Source organism: Phocoena sinus, chromosome 3 (assembly GCF_008692025.1).
Source record: "Phocoena sinus isolate mPhoSin1 chromosome 3, mPhoSin1.pri, whole genome shotgun sequence".
In the NCBI taxonomy this organism is placed as follows: Eukaryota; Metazoa; Chordata; class Mammalia; order Artiodactyla; family Phocoenidae; genus Phocoena; species Phocoena sinus.
Genome location: NC_045765.1, coordinates 42,304,987 through 42,324,834, shown reverse-complemented (window position 1 = coordinate 42,324,834; position 19,848 = coordinate 42,304,987). Strand labels below are relative to the sequence as shown.

The 19,848-nt window shown below is 45.0% G+C and overlaps 1 protein-coding gene across 7 annotated transcripts in view; it reads left to right on the top strand.

Annotated features, from left to right (window-relative positions):
* GRIA1 (glutamate ionotropic receptor AMPA type subunit 1) overlaps positions 1–19,848 on the top strand; it is a 307,667-nt gene that overhangs the window by 204,634 nt on the left and 83,185 nt on the right. For all 7 annotated transcript variants that reach the window (XR_004349192.1, XR_004349193.1, XM_032626637.1 and 4 more), the window contains 3 exons: positions 6,425–6,535; positions 7,219–7,425; positions 13,316–13,686. Coding sequence is in view for 5 of the 7 variants with exons in the window: in XM_032626637.1 (XP_032482528.1) it covers positions 6,425–6,535; positions 7,219–7,425; positions 13,316–13,686 (689 nt within the window). In the remaining 2 variants the exon portion in view is untranslated. The remainder of the gene's footprint in view (positions 1–6,424; positions 6,536–7,218; positions 7,426–13,315; positions 13,687–19,848) is intronic.

Sequence of the window (19,848 nt, the reverse complement as noted above, 5' to 3'; positions counted from 1 at the left end):
GAAGAAAGTTATTACAAACTGTGCTGGAGATTTGGGGGAGTCGGGCTGGAAGAGACGTGCATCACTTCTGCTGCATTCCACTGGCCAACCCAATCACCTGGCCCACCTAGACATATGGAAGGCTGGGAAATGCAACTGCTGTCCAGGTAGCTACTTCCCACCATACCTGTATGCTATGCAAGGCGAACAAGAATCCTTGGGGGTCATTGGGTCGTCTTTGCCACAAGAGACGTCTTCCTTCTTAAAAATTTATTATAATCGATCTCATTTTTGGAGGTCAGGGGCTGTGTCTTCAGAGGAAGCTTAGAGCTAAAAATGTGGAAATTTGATTTGACGACTATGCAAGGTAAATCAATTGAATGTACTGTTTAATGATCATCTCCTTTGTAGACTTCATTTACTTAAAAAAATCTAATCTATCATCTAGACTCACTTCATATATTCAAACAATCTCTAGAAGCAGATGGAAAACAGGAGATCAAAAATTATAACTGGCCCCAAGAGAAGACCTCTCACTGTCAGAATTGTTTAAATCCTCTCCTGAACGGTGGGCCCCAATTTTTACCAAACTACTAGCTCTGATTTACTTTGAGATAGAATCAAAGTTCCTACATATCCTCAGTAGAGAATCAAAGGGCTGTATAATAATCCAGGCCACTTCTCTAAGAAAGGGAAATTTGCTCTCATCTCTGAAGTGCAATGTCCCTTCAAAAATCTTTGACAGCTTTCTTTTCATCAAAATGTGGAAGGAGATTTCTCAGCCTGCTAGCTTACATGAGGGGCAAGCTGGGTTTTGGCATCACCCTGCTCTTCTGACTGGCAATAGTGTTTATTTCCCTACAAAGGGGTTAGGAATAAAATAAGCTTGTTTACAACATTTAACTGTTCCTCTAGCTTTTGATATAAGCCAAGCTAGACAATAATTTCTATAGATACCAATTTAACATTAGTGCTATAATACCAGCTCTGAAGGATCCCTATTCTAAAAATTAAAATCTCTTTCTAAGCCATATAAATCTGGTCTGTACAGATTTATCTTGCTTTTCCCCCCTCTCTTTGATCAAATAACTTGATATTTTAGAGCCGTGCTTTGTGGGGTTTGCACCATTTATCCTAGGACATTCTGCATGTAAAGAGGGTTACGCTGTCAAATGCGTCTGAGAAATACTCCATAATATATACTTCTTTTGGAGACTGAAAACGTTCAATGGCAAAGTGAAACTGAAAGGTGCTACAGTATAGAAGCCTGTGAGCCTTCCATCAGGCATTACCCTACTGGGTATCATTTTTCAGTTTACTGGCGACTTAATATGAACCACCCACTATGCGTACCGCTGTCCATGCACGAACGCATTTGGTTCCCACAGCAGCCCTGCGAGACAGGTACTCTTGTTGTATCCATTCTACAGAGCAGGGACGGAGGCCCACTGAGGTCAAGTAACTGGCCCAAGGTCAAACAGTTACTAATAAGAAAAGTCTACCTTTTAAAACAGGTCTGTCTGATGCCAGAGACCAATCTCTGGACCATCAAGCCATCACTTTTAAAAATACTACCTATGAAAACACAACAGGTTTTAGAGAACTTGGTTGCATGTCAAAGAAGGCAACTTCCTCAAGGCTGACAGTTGTTGAGTTTGAACAACTAAGAAAAACTAAACCTGTGACTAATCCTGAAGACGAAGAAGGAAGAAAGGAAAGAAGGGAGGGAAGGAAGAAAAAGGAGGAGGAGGGGAAAGAGAAGGGCATGAAAACACCATAGCATCAACTACAGGGGGAAAGAAAATGGCAATTACATTTGCTTGATCGTCTCCCAAGTGTGTACTGATTATATTCAATAATTTTACCTTTGAAGTCCATGACCTGGCTCCTATGCCCTGCCACTAATCTGCTATTTAATCTATATAAGTTAGATCATCTGATCTCCCCAAGACACAGTTTTCTTTTCTGTACAACAGAGAAAATAATCCCGAGCCTGTCTGTGCTATTTGCATAGGGGAAGAGCAAAATACAGTTAAGTGTTAGGAAAGTAGTTTGGAAATTCTTTTCTGAAACTCGCCCCACGATATGCTACAATAATGGTTTTAAATAGTTATTTTTCAACGAACGGGCTCGTTGTAAAAATGAACTCTTAAGGGGAACCTCAAAGCGTGAAATAGATTAAAAGCAGAACTGACTATTGAAGCAAGGGTGAGGAACCCAGGGCTTTCCCCCTCTTCTCTGACCCCTCACCTCCCATGAAAGTGGTGAAGGGCCTTTACAGATGCCCTAGGGTCCCATGGAACACTGGCCTAGCAAAATGGGGGAGGCAGGACTACATTCTGGTTTTGAGCAAGTCCCCTGGTCTCTGAACTTCTGTCTCCCTCTCTGTAAAAAAGGAAGAGGTTGGAGGAAATGATTCTTCAGGCCTCTTTTGGCTCTGATATTCTGGAAATCTAAGTTTCTGGTTCTTGTGTCATTAGAGAGACATGTCCCCTTCCAGGCTGACTGAAAGTGCCCCACACAGGCAACATGGTACCCATGCCGGCATGAGGACAAATCTTGACCCAGTGTCCTGAGAGACAGCTCCCCCTGACCCCCTTCAGGCCTCTGAACTGTCTCAGCATGAACAGGATCCACTGTCTCCATGTTGGATGCACTCATTCTCTCAACAAACCTTTCCTGAGCTGCTTCTCTGTGGTACAATCTGTGGCCCTAAGAAAGGGGTCCTAGCACGAACAGACCTCTAGCTTTGTCCCTGAGAAGCCCACAGCATCGTGGAGAGATGGGGACAGACATGCCAACAGCTAGACCATGGGGCCAATGGGAACCCACATGAGACGCTCAGGGCCAGCTGGCAGCCCAGCGGAACACAGAAGGACACGGCCCTGCAATCGGCCTGCCCGGCTCCGATCCTGGCTCCACGACTCTCCTGCGGCCTTGGGAAAGTTATTCCACTTCCCCTACATCTCAGTTTCTTCACAGTTAAAATAGGAGTGATAACTGATTACCCACCTCATAGGTTTTTGTGTGGATGAGAGAAGTTAAAACATAAAAAACACTTAGAAGAGTGCCTAAAACACAGTAAGCACTCAGTAACTGTCAGCTAATATGATTCCCAGCCCAGGGCTAAGTCCCCTCGCAGAAAGAACAGCGTCATGATGAAAAGCTGCCCCTGGAGACAGATGACCACCATTCCAGGCTGAGCTCAGCCACTTCTCAGCTGCATCACCACCATCACCTTGCAAGTTAACAAACTCTTCCAAGCCAGATGAACTGGCACAAAAACTATCAAACACAGCCTCTGACAGAGCAAGAACATGATCAGTGTTGGCAATTATTACCACTGTTGTTAATGGCGGTGAAATGGCAGGGAGAGTTGTTTCTTTGTAACTCAGGGGACTGGGAAAGACATCAAGGTGAAGGTGACATCTGAGTGGACCATTGGCATGTGCCTTGGATTTTGTGAACCTGGGCTGACTTACAGACCTGCTCCTCCCCCTGCACATGCGCTTCAGTTCTCCTTCCTGTTTGCCCTTTAAAACTACAGCCAGCAGAATGACCACAAAACAAAACACAACGGTCTAAAGATGTATAAAGACAGGGACTTCCCTGGTGGCGCAGTGGTTAAGAATCCGCCTGCCAAGGCAGGGGACATGGGTTTGATCCCTGGTCCGGGAAGATCCCACATGCTGTGGAGCAACTAAGCCTGTGAGCCACAGCTACTGAGCCGGCGCTCTAGAGCCCGTGAGCCACAACTACTGAGCCTGTGTGCCACAACTACTGAAACCAGCACACCTAGAACCCATGCTCCACAACAAGAGAAGCCACCGCAATAAGCCCATGCACCGCAACCAGAGAAAGCCCATGCGCAGCAACAAAGACCCAACACAGCCAAAAAATAAAATAAAATAAAAGATAGATAGACATAGGGGTGTGTGTGGAGTCTGTGTGTGTGTTTATTAGCCACGCCATTCTGCTCTTCCCAAACCTTCCATGACTCCCTGTTGCCTTCAGAATAAAGTCTACACCACTTAGCCTGGCCTTCCAATCCCTCTGCTACCTAGACCCAAGCGCCCACTGCCCTCTTGGACTAACCCTATCCTCCACTCAGGACCCACTGAACTTACATATCTGGGCAGATTCCCGCCTTCCCATCTTGGCTTATCTTCTCTCCAACCTGACAGGTTTGGGCTCAACCTTTCCATCCCTCGTTGACTTAAGCCTCACCTCCTCCTGCTGCCTTTTTCCCAGCATAGGTTCCATACCAGACTTCTGCTTCTCCAAACTCCTTAGGCTCAAGCTACCTGAGCCACTCACTTGTCACTTCTGGGGCCACGTGCATGTGTGTGTCTTGTCTTCCCAAATAGACTGGAGGGATACTCAGAGCAAGGACTATCTCCGAGACTTCTCTGTATCTTTCTCAACCCTGCCACAATACCACCAATGTTTTAGCTCGGAGTCTTACACACAATAGGGATCCAGTAAGTATTTGCTAAAAGACCTTGGAAAATGAGTCAGTATAAATAACTACTATTTTTTTTTAAAAAAATAATGTCAATCAGTGTTTGCAGGCATGACTATATTCTCAGTATTATAATAGGTCAAAAATTGGAAATAAGAGAAATAAAGGATAAAATAACCACCACCTAGAAAGTTAAATCCAGATGGAAAAATACAGTTAACCTAAAAAGAAAACAAGAGTAAGGCCAGAAACTATCAAACTCTTACAGAAAAACATAGGCAGAACACTCTATGGCATAAATCACAGCAAGATCCTTTTTGAACCACCTCCTAGAGAAAGGGAAATAAAACCAAAAATAAACAACTGGGACCTAATGAAACTTCAAAGCTTTTGCACAGCAAAAGAAACCATAAACAAGACCAAAAGACAACCCTCAGTGGGTTGAAAATGGGAGAAAATATTTGCAAATGAAGCAACTGACAAAGGATTAATCTCCAAAATTTACAAGCAGCTCATGCAACTCAATAACAAAAAAACAAACAACCCAATCCAAAAATGGGCAGAAGGCCTAAATAGACATTTCTCCAAAGAAGATATACAGATTGCCAACAAACACATGAAAGAATGCTCAACATCATTAATCATTAGAGAAATGCAAGTCAAAACTACAATGAGATATCATCTCACAGCAGTCAGAATGGCCATCATCAAAAAGTCTAGAAACAATAAACGCTGGAGAGGGTGTGGAGAAAAGGGAACCCTCTTGCACTGCTGGTGGGAATGTGAATTGGTACAGCCACTATGGAGAACAGTATGGAGGTTCCTTAAAAAACTACAAATAGAACTACCATATGACCCAGCAATCCCACTACTGGGCATATACCCTGAGAAAACCATAATTCAAAAAGAGTCATGTACCAAAATGTTCATTGCAGCTCTATTTACAATAGCCAGGAGATGGAAACAACCTAAGTGCCCATCATCAGATGAATGGATAAAGAAGATGTGGCACATATATACAATGAAATATTACTCAGCCATAAAAAGAAACGAAATTGAGCTATTTGTAATGAGGTGGATGGACCTAGAGTCTGTCATACAGAGTGAAGTAAGTCAGAAAGAGAAAGACAAATACTGTATGCTAACACATATATATGGAATTTAAGGGAAAAAAATGTCATGAAGAACCTAGGGGTAAGACAGGAATAAAGAGACAGACCTACTAGAGAATGGACTTGAGGATATGGGGAGGGGGAAGGGTAAGCTGTGACAAAGCGAGAGAGTGGCATGGACATATATACACTACCAAACGTAAAACAGATAGCTATTGGGAAGCAGCCGCATAGCACAGGGAGATCAGCTCAGTGCTTTGTGACCACCTAGAGGGGTGGGATAGGGAGGGTGGGAGGGAGGGAGACGCAAGAGGGAAGAGATATGGGAACATATGTATATGCATAACTGATTCACTTTGTTATAAAGCAGAAACTAACACACCATTGTAAAGCAATTATACTCCAATAAAGATGTAAAAAAAAAGCAAAAGAAAACAAGAATGTAAGGTTTAAATCATATGATTCCAACTACACTTCAGAATGAGTTCAGAAGAGAAGGGTTACTAGGCATGGGAGGAGGTGGGGTTTGGCCTTGTGAACAACTGCAGGGAATTAAATCTCTATGGCCCTGACTCGCATCGTACGTAACAGTTTAGCTGCATCAACAGTTAAACCCTCGCCCCTTAAGAGACAATTTTCAGGCTTACCCATCATGATGAGGATTTTCATGGGGTGGGGATGGGAGGACCTAGAGAGCATCTTGTCTCTTGTTGTTTATATCTACCAATACCTCAGAGCCTGGTGTGTCCAGGATTGCCGGTGTGATGCTCAGCTCCTTGATTTCCTGTCTGGTGTTGGCTGGGGGACCCAGAGTGGGCCATTCCTGAGGAGCCTGGATCACCTTATGTCAGCACCTTCCTCTCTTTAACAGATTGGCTACTGGAATGAAGATGATAAGTTTGTCCCTGCAGCCACGGATGCTCAAGCCGGGGGAGATAACTCAAGTGTCCAGAATAGAACGTACATCGTCACTACAATCCTAGTGAGTACTCAGTCCTTCATGGAGGTTACCCGGGATGTGAGACAGACCAACACAAAGGTTTTCCCAGGAGAGAAAGCTGGTCATTCTTCTTGCCAAAACTGTGGTCGGTAGAAAGAGGAAGTAAAATAGGAATATCCTGAAAGTCAGAGGGACTTTTGCTCTCTGGCTCTGCCATGATTTCACTTTGTGCTCTTGGATAAGTAAGTCACTTACCCTCCTTTGAGCCACAGTTTCTAATATATATAAAACATAAGGGCGAGACTAAATTGTAGTGGTTCTGACTCTACCCTTCCTTAGTAGAAGCCATTTTCAAAGCAAGTTCCCTAAAGTCCAGCACCTAAAGTGAGTATAAGTAAAGCTGCTATGATTTTCAGTGATGAGACAGCTGGAGCCTATTTAAGGGTTATTCCCCTAACACCTCCAAAAAATACAAAGAGCTCCCGGAACAACTTGAAAGGCTAGGCATGGCGTCCCAGTGAAACATTCTATTTTAATAGTTTGCTTCCTTAACCCAAGAAGTTTTGTAATGGGAGGAGCAGAAATGCAGGAAGTGGATTTAGGGGCCAGAGAGACTTCCCCAGGGTTTAGCAGTGTTGGAGACACCCTCCTCTGCCATGCCAAAGGCCTCCCTCCGCAAGAGTGAGCCCCAGACCCACATTCTCTGTCTCCCATTTCTCCACCAGGAGGACCCTTATGTGATGCTCAAGAAGAATGCCAACCAGTTTGAAGGCAATGACCGCTACGAGGGCTACTGCGTGGAGCTGGCAGCAGAGATTGCCAAGCACGTGGGCTACTCCTACCGTCTTGAGATCGTCAGCGATGGGAAATATGGAGCCCGCGACCCTGACACAAAGGCTTGGAATGGCATGGTGGGAGAGCTGGTCTATGGAGTAAGTTCCCTACAGGGTGGGCAGCTGGAAGCGGAGGCAGAGAGGTTGACAGGAAATCATTTGGTGGTTGGCTGGCCCTGCCCACAGATGCCCATTAGACCCCATGATTTAGTATTACTGATGCCGAAAAGATGAGGAGTCCAAAAATCCCATATCTGAAGACATTTTTTGTTCAGGTTCCTGGTCCCAGCTCCTTCAGCCAAACTCAGCTCAGTCCTGTGACTTCAGTTGATCATCAACCAATACAGGTGATAGTTTAGCTTCAAGATCAGTTTTCTCGAGGCAGACCGCTGAGTTGTTACTTCCCTGCTCAGTCCCTTATGTCTCCCTCAATATGAATTTCTTCCCTGGTGTTGGGGGTAGCCTGGATACAACCAAACGTTCTAGTTACTTGCCCTTTCTAGCACCTTCCATTTCAGCCACACCACCCTGAGTCACTCTATTCTCGAGTCCCCTTCCATTCTGCACCTCTAAAAATCTTACCCTTCCCCCCAAACCTGTATCAGATACTACTTTTTCCAAGATGTCATTTCGTTCTCCCCGTAACAGGTATGGGGAGAACCCTTTTTAACTGTTGTTGCCTTCCTTGTAGAATTTAGCTTCTGCTTCTTTTATGGCTTACCCTGCCTTATATAACAGTTATCTGTGAATAGGGATTGGTCTACTCCATTCACCACACTTGAAATAAGACCACACACAATTGCTATAAAGTCTTCAATAAACTGAAGCATTTTGGAAAAGCCACTGAATGCCCTGAATTGTTTTAAGTGTTTAAGGAATCATTGAGAAGTAAAAGATCTGATCCCTGTCCCCAAGGATTTTAACATTTTATGGGGTAGAAAAGACAATGAGAGAATGGTAAGACAGCAGAGAATCAAGGTTCAAGCAAAAGGCTAATATGAGTGTGTCTAGCCCTCAAGAAAGATGTAGAACTTGAACACGGCCATATTCAAATAGAAAGGCAGCCCAAGAATTTCTAAAGTATAAACTATGGAATGGTGATGGAAATAAGTAAGGTGTGAAAGGAGAATGAGAAAACACTGATGATTTTTGTAGAGGGCTTGGGATGAGTAGTCAGGGATAAAGTCTGAGTAAGAAATGACAAGGGAAAGAGTGTGGATTGATTCAGTGGGCACTGGAAGATCATGAAGGTACTTGAGTAGAGGAACAACAAAAGGCAATGGAAGAAGAATCCTGCCACCACATGCAGGAAAGAGACCACCAGAGCTTCACTCATAGAAATCAAAGCCTCCAGGCTGGGTTTCTGAACAGAAGCATATGCCGAGCCGCAAGCCAGTGTCGAGTTCTGGTCAGGATGAAGCACCCATTTAGGAGGTTTTAAAATCTCATTGTCTCAGATCAAGGCAATAGGAGTCATGATGGCCATGAGAGCCATAAAGAGGGAATTCAAAGAAGAAAGAAATGGAACAAAGAAAACCCTTTCTAGGAAGGTGGCTTTATGAGATAACCTGGGAAGATGGTTAAGGAGTTGAGAAGGGGGACGTGCTTCTACCCTCTCTCCTCCTCTATTGCCTCTCACCTTTGGGAAGCTCCACGGGTGAAAGATAGAGATATGGGTGATTAATGTTGCATCTTGAGGTTGGTTTCCATGGGAACCTCCACCAAGCTCTTAAGGTCATCCCCATGGCAACTACTGTGAACTTTTCACCTCCAACAACATTCATCTTTACCTTCATCCCATGTTCCCTTAGAAAAGGCCTATGATCTGAGCAGCACAATGATATGATTATCCTAAGGGCAAGCCCCCCAGTAGCCAGCCATTAGTCATGGGTCACTGGCTCATCAGTGACAAACCAAAATTACCTCTGGATGCCTCAACTGCTAGCCCTCCCCTTTCCCCTCACCTCCACAAGGCCTGTCCCTCTGCCCAGTAAAAACTGTATTCTGGGGCTTCCCTGGTGGCGCAGTGGTTGAGAGTCCGCCTGCCGATGCAGGGGACACGGGTTCGTGCCCCAGTTCGGGAGGATCCCACATGCCGCGGAGCGGCTGGGCCCGTGAGCCATGGCCGCTGAGCCTGCGCGTCCGGAGCCCGTGCTCCGCAAGCAGGAGAGGCCACAGCAGCGAGAGGCCCGCGTACCGCAAAAAAAAAAAAAAAAAAAAAAAAAAACTGTATTCTGAAAACTCCACGATGGGCCCAAATGGATGCCCTCTCTGGATTTTCAGTTTGGCTTTCTTTTTCTGCAACGCCCCCTGCAACCGAGGAAGAATAGAGGAGTTTGGGGAAAGCACCTCTCAGCCACAAACGACCAGCAAGATCAGAAAAATTCATTCGGAGGCCTCCAAATCTCTTCGTTCTGTGCCTGTTAAATAGGCTAAGTCAACCAGGGTGTCTCTCACCTTCCTTTTGCTCCCTTTTGCTCTTATCAACAATTACAATAGTAGCACGTCAGCATGTAGTATATGGCAGGCACTATGCTAAATACCCATATTATTTCACTTACTCCTCATAACAACCCCAGAAGGTAGATATGATTATTTACCACATTTTATAAATGAGGACACTGAGACCCGGGGAGATTAGGCAGTTTGGCCAAGGACACAGAGCAGCGTCGGGACATGCAGCCCTGGCTCTTAACGCTGCATGCTGGGACATACTGCCTCTGTAGAAATCACACCATCTGAGCACTGGACTCTAAGGCCACTATTAACTAGTGATGAGAATAGCAACAGCGTCTGCATTCTCAGATGCCACAGGCTGCAAAAGAAATTTCTGCTTCTTGCATGGGTATGGCTTTGTGCCTGATTCTCAGTGACTTTCTTGCCTGTTCCTTGTCTTAATGAAGCAGAAAGAGAGTGAGCTTGGGAGACAGACACCTGGATATGAATTCCGACTCTGCCAGCTTACTGGCTACATGACTCCTGCGAGCCACTGGCCTCCTCCCAAGGGTTACCCCTGAATCCTTTATCCCAGGGCTGGGGTGGCGAGTATTCCCCTAAACAGTGCCTGGCTCAGAGTGAATCTCCATCCCTGATCATTTTCTTCAATTTTTGCTTTTACCTACTGCATCAACACGGTTTACTCTTTTACCCAAGATTTTTTACAGATGTATTTTGTTTGGGGATCTCCTGGGTCAGTAGTTCTCAAAGTCTGGAGCGGCAGCATCACCTGGGAACTTGTTAGAAATGCAAATTCTCAGGTCTCTCCAGACCCAGTGATCTAGCAGTTCTGCCATCTGTGGTTTAAAAAAAAAACCCCAAGGTGCTTTGGACGTGCTGCACGCTCAAGTTTGAGAATCACTGTCGCAAGACATCTGTTTAAGAGAATAATTTTGAGCACCTGTGAAATGCCCACGGGTCACAGTACCCTCACGTATTTGAATTCTTTTGACTCTCACAAAACACTGCTCTCCAATAGATAAAGCAAAAACTATTATGCCTCTTTTTCTAAAGAGGAAATTGACATCCAAAAGGACAGCCATCTCACTGGAGGGCGCGTGGTCAGTGAATCACAAAGCAAAGCGGCCAGGTCTACTTTCCCAGATGAGCATTGCCCTTGACTGATCCTGCAGAGGTCCAGTAGCTTCCTCAGGTGCTGGAAATCAACACCTGAAGCCTCTCAGTCAACATCAAACAAGCTGAAAACACTGCTGCTTTGCACAAACCACCCTTCCTCTCTGGACCTGGGTTTCCTATCTGCAAAATGAGGTCACTGAACTTAAGCATCTCCCGCTGTGTGTGTCTCCTATGCATATGGGTGCCTTTTGAAGACCCTCAGGGGTCCATGGCCAAAGAATTTTGGAAACACTGTATCTACTTACCCCTCTTGGAAATTCTCAGTGCATAGTGGTCTTTTAAAGGTTCTGAGAAGTCTGACCCCAAAGTAGTCTGTTTACATTTGTGTTTATTTTCATGGTATACTTATTAACATCCTTCTAAAAATAATGTTCCGTGGAATCAATCTTGGAACTGCTAAATGAACTAAGCAATGAGATCATGTGGTTTTGTGACATTTTTTCCAGTTCACAGTCCCTTTTATTAACTCACATCCGGAGGCATCAGACAAATCCATTCAATTCCCTTTACCACTTTAGAAGCTCGACATCCACCTCCCTTTTGGGTAACTTGTGGTCGTTCCCTCTAAGTCAGTTCCATGACTTTTCTCCCCCATTCCTTTTCTACCTATGTTAGGTTACAGAGGAAAGAAGAGATATCTTCTTCCTGGCAATGGCTTGTAAGTGTTTGTAAAAAGTATCAAGATTTATGCAATGGGTGTTAGGGAAAAAAAAGATTACTATGAAATACAGATTCAATCCCACATTGCTTTACAGAAAGTTTCTTTCTATAAGTGAGAAACTTAAGTCATTCTAAAGCCAGGCATTTTATTCCATGTAAAAGGCCTTCTCAAAAATCTCAGCCAATGAGAGTAACCACAGGAAATCTTTCCTAAGCAACACCAGCCGGCAGCTGGGCGGGGCCGGAGTCTGCGCAGCATCTGTCCCCAGCCTCACATCTGGACTGTTACACAGCATCATAAGAGAAAGCCATCCGCCTCCAACAGACTTGCACAGACATGCCTCTCATTTCAAAAATGAATGTCATGGCATCTGTCCATGGAACCGTGTTAGGTTTCCAGGATCTCTTGATCTCAGGTCAAGAGAGCAGTGGATTTTACAGCAGAGATGCCAGTGCCTCTGCCATTAGGCAGAGGTAGGAAAGACAGAAGAGCAAGGCTGGTGACTCCACATGCCGGATGCACAAAGATGAACATTTCTTGCAACCATTTTATGTTTATCTACATGAATTTTTAAAACTGAGTTATTTGTGCACTTCTTAGCAGTCTCCTTGAAAAAAAAAAAATTGTGATACTACTTTACTTTCTCTCTGCCAGAGAGAAACTACTTTCCTCACATGATTCCCTTCTCTGGGAATGTATTCTGTACCCGAGCAACCTGTTGAAATCCTACTCTCACTTCAGTGCCAATTTACATGTCACCTCTCTGATGGCGCAGTCCCTGATCTCCCCAGCCAGAATTAATTCCTTCCTGACCTCCTGTGGCATTTTGTATCTCTTAGACAGCATGCCTCCAGTCTATAGACTGGAAAATTTTGTGTGTGTGTACTAATCTCGCCTACTAGTTTGTAATTCCCTGAGTGTAGAGACCACAGCTTCCCTTCCAGCCTAGGGCTTATGCATAATAAGCACCCAGTAAATATTTACTGAGTTAAATTTGCCTTCGCTTGTTAGCCAGGGCTGTCTTGGTTGCAGGTAAAAGAAGCCCAACTCAAACTGGCTTAAGCAAACAGACTGATTGGATCATGTTCCTGAGGACAAACAAAAGAGCATATTGACATATGATCCTAGGGAGTCCAGGGTAAGCCCTGAATTAAGGCTGACTCAAATTATGTCATCATGGATCATCTCTCACTCTGACTTTCAGGGCTCATGCTCATTAAAGAGACTTGGGTCCTGTGCCATCCTTGAATGAACCATTCTGGCCAGGGGAGTAGTGTACACCGATGGCCAAACCTGGGTGATATGCCTCACCTCATAACCAGGGTGATCAGTCCCATTTGAACCAGGAGGACTGAGCGTGGGGCAGTAGTTCTTCCAGAGGAAGAAGGCATGGCTGCTGGGCAGGCAAAAAATAACAGATATATGACAGCCCCTTCCATAAGGTGGGGAAGACGCCCCGAACAATTAGAACTGTCAAAGAATGGGATAATCTCTCCTGTGAGATATTGAGCCGATCATCCATTCACCATAAATATTTTATAGAGAGTAGGAGGGTTTGGACTTCTAAGGTTCTTTCCAACTCTCACATCCTTTAAGATTACAAAAGAATATTCACAGTGAAGAGAAAAATAAGAGAACAGAGAGCTGCTGAACTCAAGGGCGTCTCTTTTGTGTTTTTTTTTTTTTTTTTTGCAGAGAGCAGATGTGGCCGTGGCCCCTTTAACTATCACCTTGGTCCGGGAAGAGGTGATAGATTTCTCCAAACCATTTATGAGTTTGGGGATCTCCATCATGATAAAAAAGCCACAGAAGTCTAAGCCAGGGGTCTTCTCCTTCCTGGATCCTTTGGCTTATGAGATTTGGATGTGTATTGTTTTCGCCTACATTGGAGTGAGTGTTGTCCTTTTCCTGGTCAGCCGCTTCAGCCCCTACGAATGGCACAGTGAAGAGTTTGAGGAAGGGCGGGACCAGACAACCAGTGACCAGTCCAATGAGTTTGGGATATTCAACAGCTTGTGGTTCTCCTTGGGAGCCTTCATGCAGCAAGGATGTGACATTTCTCCAAGGTGAGTCAGCTCTTCTCAACCCCTTTGCTCAATGCCATATATATAGGAAAATACAAATACTGGGAAATCAAGGGTGGGAATTTTTTCCAGACTTTATAGTATTCGGTTTTTCAACTATGCTTTACTGTCAGCTGTCTGTTGCATGCTGTGGAGTATATGGACACGTCCTGTGCCTTGATCAGTTCTATCTGCTATCTGGGTGATGTGCTCTGTCAAGATGAACAGGCATAATCATGACTCTAATGTTCTGGAGCCGAAAGGTACAGAGAAAGGACGGGGGACAGTATGGTACAACTAACATTTGTTGAGAACCTACCACATACAGTAAGCAAGGTTTTGAGTCCTCTACATGCCTTATTTCATTGAATCTTTGCAGAAGCATTAGGTGGGATTCTATCTCCTTTTACAAATGAGGGACCACAGAAATGCTGAATATCTTTCCAAGGTTACACAGCTAATAGCTAGGTGAGTCAAGATTCAACCCCCATCCTGAACTATTTCCGAGGGGGTAGAAGGAGCACTGAATTATGAGTGGGTTCTCACTCTGGTTCTAGCACTTTCTGTGTGTCTCTGGACAAGTCACCTGGCCCTTGTAGACCCTGGTTTCTTCATCTTTAAGAGAAAATGGGTCTTCTTTTCTTGGTTCTGAGAAAGATCTTGGAAATAATCTAGTTCCAACGGTGATGTAAATTTGGTTCTTACGGTTGGAAAATGAAGTTTCTTAGAAATGCCTCAGACATCATACTGAGAGTACTGGGGTGACCAAATCAGTGAGGTTTCAGCCCCCACAGGAGACATGAGTGGCGCCATTTTTGTCTGTTTTACGTATTGGGCTTGTGAATACAATTTCTTTTGAAAAAATGGAACAGAAAGGAAAGGAGAGGGGAGGGAAAGGAAGGGGAGGGAAGGGGAGGGGAAGCGAGGGGAGGCGAGGGGAGGGGAGGGGAGGCGAGGGGAAAGAAGGAGGCAGGGAGGGAGGAAGAAGGAAAAGTGGAATGGAGAGGGGAAACAAGAAATCTGAAAACTACCAACCTACACCAATTCCCAAATTTACTGACCCCCTTTCTTTGTGTGTAACGTTCTTTCAACTACATTCTGGAAAGTTCATGTCACAAATCATGTCACAAATAAATAAGTGCTGACTGTATTTCCTTTTACAGTTGCTTAATGTCGATGAGCTCTTTAATCAGTAGGCAGTCGCTTATAGATACCAAGCTTCTAAAGCACGCAGGGAGGCATGGCTTAGAATCGGGCTGCATGAATAGATCTGCACACACTCTCACTTCCTGGGGGCGTAACTGCATAAATACCAAGGCCTCACAGACACGTCCTGGAGGCATCTTTACCACCTGGTTCGCATTTGGGTGTCAGCGAGGACCAATATTCCTAAGTGGCAATGGAATAAAATCTTCCTAAGGAGCTTCCCTCAGGACTCATTTTGCCTGCTGTATAATTTAGACTGTCTCATCGTTCACCATTATACTCTTGTTTTTCTTTAAATAAGAAGACAGTTGGGGGGGTTGCGTGGGAGAAGAGGTGTGAGACTGGATGCCTGGCCAGTACTGGCAAACACATGGTAAAGAGCAGAGACAACCAAGAAGGGGAAGGGCTTGCTTAAAAATAACTCAGGCCAGTAGGTAAACAATGGGAAGAAATGATTCTTCACTACTCAGTATAATGGGCCATCCTAACATGCATGTGTCTGAAAAGACCCCTGGGCTTGTTTTTTCTCCTTTATTTCCTTCATGGCTGGGCATCTTACCCGCTAATGGCACCCCTGTGGACTGACCTCAGGCTGTGTTTTCACACTCCTCACCATTCTTCCTGAAGTCTCAAGTCAGTGACCCACAAACTGAATCCTCTACCGGGCATGTTTCTGTGTAACCTGCAGTTTGGCAATGATGGTCCAAAACTGAGTGGCAGCTGCCCTCCTGAGCTGATGCGTGTATTCCCCACTTGACCACGGCCCCCAGGTGATCAGCTTCATTCCTGTGTGACTCAGCTGCCCCTGAAAGGGTATGTGCGTTTGTGACTTCTGACTAGAAGAGTATTTTCAAACTGTGTTTCCAGGACTCCTGAGGGTTCCACGAGGCTACTTTGGAATTGACCTTGAGGTGACCAAACAGGAAACCCAAGCCGCCTTCCTTCCCATTTTTAATAAAACAACTCCGCTCTATGCTTCTGTATTTTCACCAGTAAAATGGGAAACAACCCTAGTATTGTTGTGAGGTTTAAAAGAGACTGATACATATAGAACCCATAACACAGTATCCAGCCAGCACACAGGAAGCACAACAAAAGAGAAGCTATTTTCAATTCTTTTTATCGATTTTCTATATTGGACTTCTGCTAAACTTCACTAGAAGAAAGGGTGCCACTGCTCACACTGATTGAAAAGCCACTGGACCTCTCTCTTCTGGGGAAGTCCACGGACAAAGCAGAACGGTGGTTCACTCCTGAGACCAGCAATACCTGTATTTCTGAGGCTCCCCCTCAGAGGGACTGGGAGGAAGGATTTTGGATTTAGGGGTCTGACAGGCAGAGAAGAGTCTACCTGGCAGAAAAAGGAGTTTTATCCACTTGAGATGGACTCTTGCTTACCACGCCTAGCTCAGCCAATTCCAGCACTTAGGGACCTGCATAAACCCCGCTAAGAGTCGGAATATGCATCACAGCATTTGTTGGGAATATATGCTAAAGAGAAAAGGTACATACTTCACCTCACTAGGGCCAGACAAAAACACAAGGATGCTAGGACAGTGATGAGAACCAGAGCCAAGGAGACAAGCGCAAACACCAGTGGAAGCTTTTGTTGTTGTTGTTTACATATTTCCTGATGAAGTCAACAAAGTTTCATGAGCCTCTGATATGCATAGCACTAGACACACTGGGGCTACAGCAGGAGGTATTTTTAAGGGCTTTTTATACTCAAACATCTTCTCAAATAAGCTTCAATTAATTGTTCTTGCTATTTACTAATAGAATATATCATAAATCCTCACAAATTTAGAACTTGGGGGATTAAGTTCCACCTAAATTGCATGTATCTGCATGCACACACAAGTAGCTTTATCTTTTCTTAATCTCATCAATATTTATATTAAAGTCTATTAACCAAGACAACGAAATGTGGCCAGATGTGGTTGTCTGCAAGTAACGCAATAATCTGACCAGAGTAACATGAACAGTTAGAGAGTTATCTTTCTTATAATGAGAGTGGAGGCAGACAGTGGCTCATGGTTCAGTGAAATCGGGGTCTGCTGTGCTATGGTTGCCCCAGCCTTTTCTCATGTGCCCAAAATGGCGGCTCCCAGATGTCACGTCCATGTTCAAGCAGCAAGAGGGGGAAAAAGTACTGCAGCCAGTTCCGTCTCTTTGGATCAGGAAACCAAAAGCTTAACAATATACTCCCCACCCCAAGCGGACATCTCCTTCTGTCTATCTCATTAGTCAGAACAGTGGCCCACAATCACTTCTAGTGACAAGGAAGGTGGAAATGGCAAGAATTAGGTTTTTTAGCCTCTAAAATGGAAGGGGTTGGAATGGATGTTGGTGAGTCAACCGGCAGCACCGGCCACAGCACCCAAGTCAATGTTTTGTTCATCAGCACCATGAATAGATAAAATAATACGTAAATAGCACCTTCAGTGATATATGCCAGTAAACACTGCTGATTTGCTTTCAAGATTCTTCTCTCCTCCCTTTAAAATGTTTCTATGAGAAATTGTTTTCATACAGCCTATTTTAACATTCAAAGTTAAAATTCAATTGAGCTATGGTCACAAATTACAACTTTTTTCATTAGGTTGATGGTAAGATATTAAGAATGCCATCCATGAGTTGCCTTTGCAGGCCTGTGTCTTGTGCCCAAAGACCTATTTTTAATAGATACTTTAGATTTCTTTTTTCAGGGACAGGAACATTTTGAGAAGGGATATCTTAAAGGAAGGGCAAAAATCATCCCAGGCAAAATTTATCTTTAGTTCCCCCAACTTTCCTTTCTGTAGCTTTTGACCCTATTTGTGGCCAATGTCATTCATTTATTCAACAGATATTACTAATTGCCCATGAGGTGCAGCACGGGGTGCTGGGTGCCGAGGATGTGAAGATATACTGATGATGGAGCATGGGGGGGGCGGGAGTCTTTCCTTCAAGGTGACGGCAGGTACAGCGGTATAAGACAGACATTACATAAACGATTGTGAATGTATAAACTGTGATGCACTGTGAATAAAATGAATCTTCCGTAGCACTAGACAATAAAGGAAGTGGAATTAAAGGGGACTGACTTAGGGTGTTCTGAGAAAGTTCCTCCAAGGAGCAGACAGGTAAGAAGGAGCTAAGCTTACACAGGGCTGTATTATTAGAGAAGTAGGCAGAGGCCAGACCGCGCCGTGGCCATAGTATAGATTTAAAGTTTTACTCTAAATGCAATGGGAAGGCACTGGAGAGTTTTAAGCGAGGGAAGGATTGATTTACATGCTGTAATACTCCTCTGGGGAGCTATGAGGAAAATGAATTAAAGCAGAGAATAGTCAAGAGTGGAAACAGAGGGACCAAGCAATAGGTTCTCACGTCTGTCTAGGGGCAATTACAGTGATGGAAATTATGATGGGCATGGAGATGGATTAGTGGTCTACTCTGAAACTAGAATTGACAGCCCCTGCTGATAGACTGGATGTTTGAAGGGGAGGCGAGGGAAAAGTCAATGGTGTCTCCAAGAGGTAGGGAGCAGTTGGAAAACATGGCACCACAATTCCAGAGACCTTTAGGTCTGGCTCCGATCATGAGAATGATCTAGTTCATCCATCCTGTTACAGATGAGAAAACTGAGGCTCCAAAGGGGAAAGGGATTTTCTCTAAGGTCACCAAGGCAATGCCTCTGGCCTATTGCGCCCAGTCCAGTGCTGCCTACCCTGCAGTCTCATCCCAGGCTCCACTGCCTGCAAGTGAACTAACAGTGAGCCTTTCAACTCTTTATTCCCACGGACCCTACCTCCCCTTTGGCTTCTACTTTGCTGGGATTGGATGACCTTAGTAAGGAAAAGGAGAGGGGTTTGGAAGGTCCTAGGGGAAGAGAGGAAAATGGGAAATTATGATTTCAGCTTTCAGAACTCTTGTATTCCTGATCTTAGAATGTGACAGAATGTATGATAATTATTTCCACCTAGCAGAGATAATTACTCTCAGCGAGAAGAATTCTAAAGCGGGGAAGTGATAGCACTTTGGAGGTCTCTGGGAACCCTCTACCACAGCCCCTGCCCCAGTTAATGTGCTTGTGGAGGGCCCTGAGACTGATTCACCATGGGAACAGAGTAGCCAGTGAACAGAGCTGATAAACAATGGCAGCCTGACCTTCACATTCACACAGAACTTTCACAGCAACCAGCATGACAGTGCATGGAGGGGTGATGAGGAACCTCCCCTTTCCACCTCCTGTTCTCCCTGCTTCCCTCCCAGAGATTGGCATGGAAACGCCTTCCCCTTTCCCATATTGATGTAACTGGAGTGTTGCAGGGGAAAGAAGGGGGGTAAACATTCAGGGAAGTTGACGGAAGCAGCCTGAATGTGTGAAATAGTTTATCTTTAGAAAGCATAATCCTCATTCAGTACACAGGTTCACTGCTGCAAGGAACAGAGTCATAAGGATGTGTGCACAGCGATGATGCAAGAAATGTGTGTTAGACGCTTTCGGTCTTGGGACCAGGTATGAGGGTTTCTGCTGGGACCCCTGCGTCAGAATCACCTGGGATGTCTGTAAGAATGCAGATTTCCAGGCCCCGCCCTAGGTCCATGGGATTGGAAATTCTGCAGTTGGAGAGAGAAATACACATTTCACAAGCCCTCCCCTTCCCCCAGGGCAGCTGGGCATTAAAGTCTGAAAGCCATTGAGCTAGGAGGTTGTTCAGGGAACTCAGGTTAGAAGTGTAAGAAGTAAGGTCCATGGGGCAGCCTGAAATCGTACCAGTCAACTGCAGCCAACACCGAGCCCAGGATCTGCCTGATCGCTGCCCTGTGGTGTGCTACCTGCCAGGGGAATGAGGCCCTGGGCATGGCCACTGAGGGCAGAAGACTTGCCGGGACCCTGCTGCCCCTGCAGGCCAGGCTACCAGGAGGAGTTCACAGAGGATTCACCGCAGTACATTCCCCCTGATGGCGTCC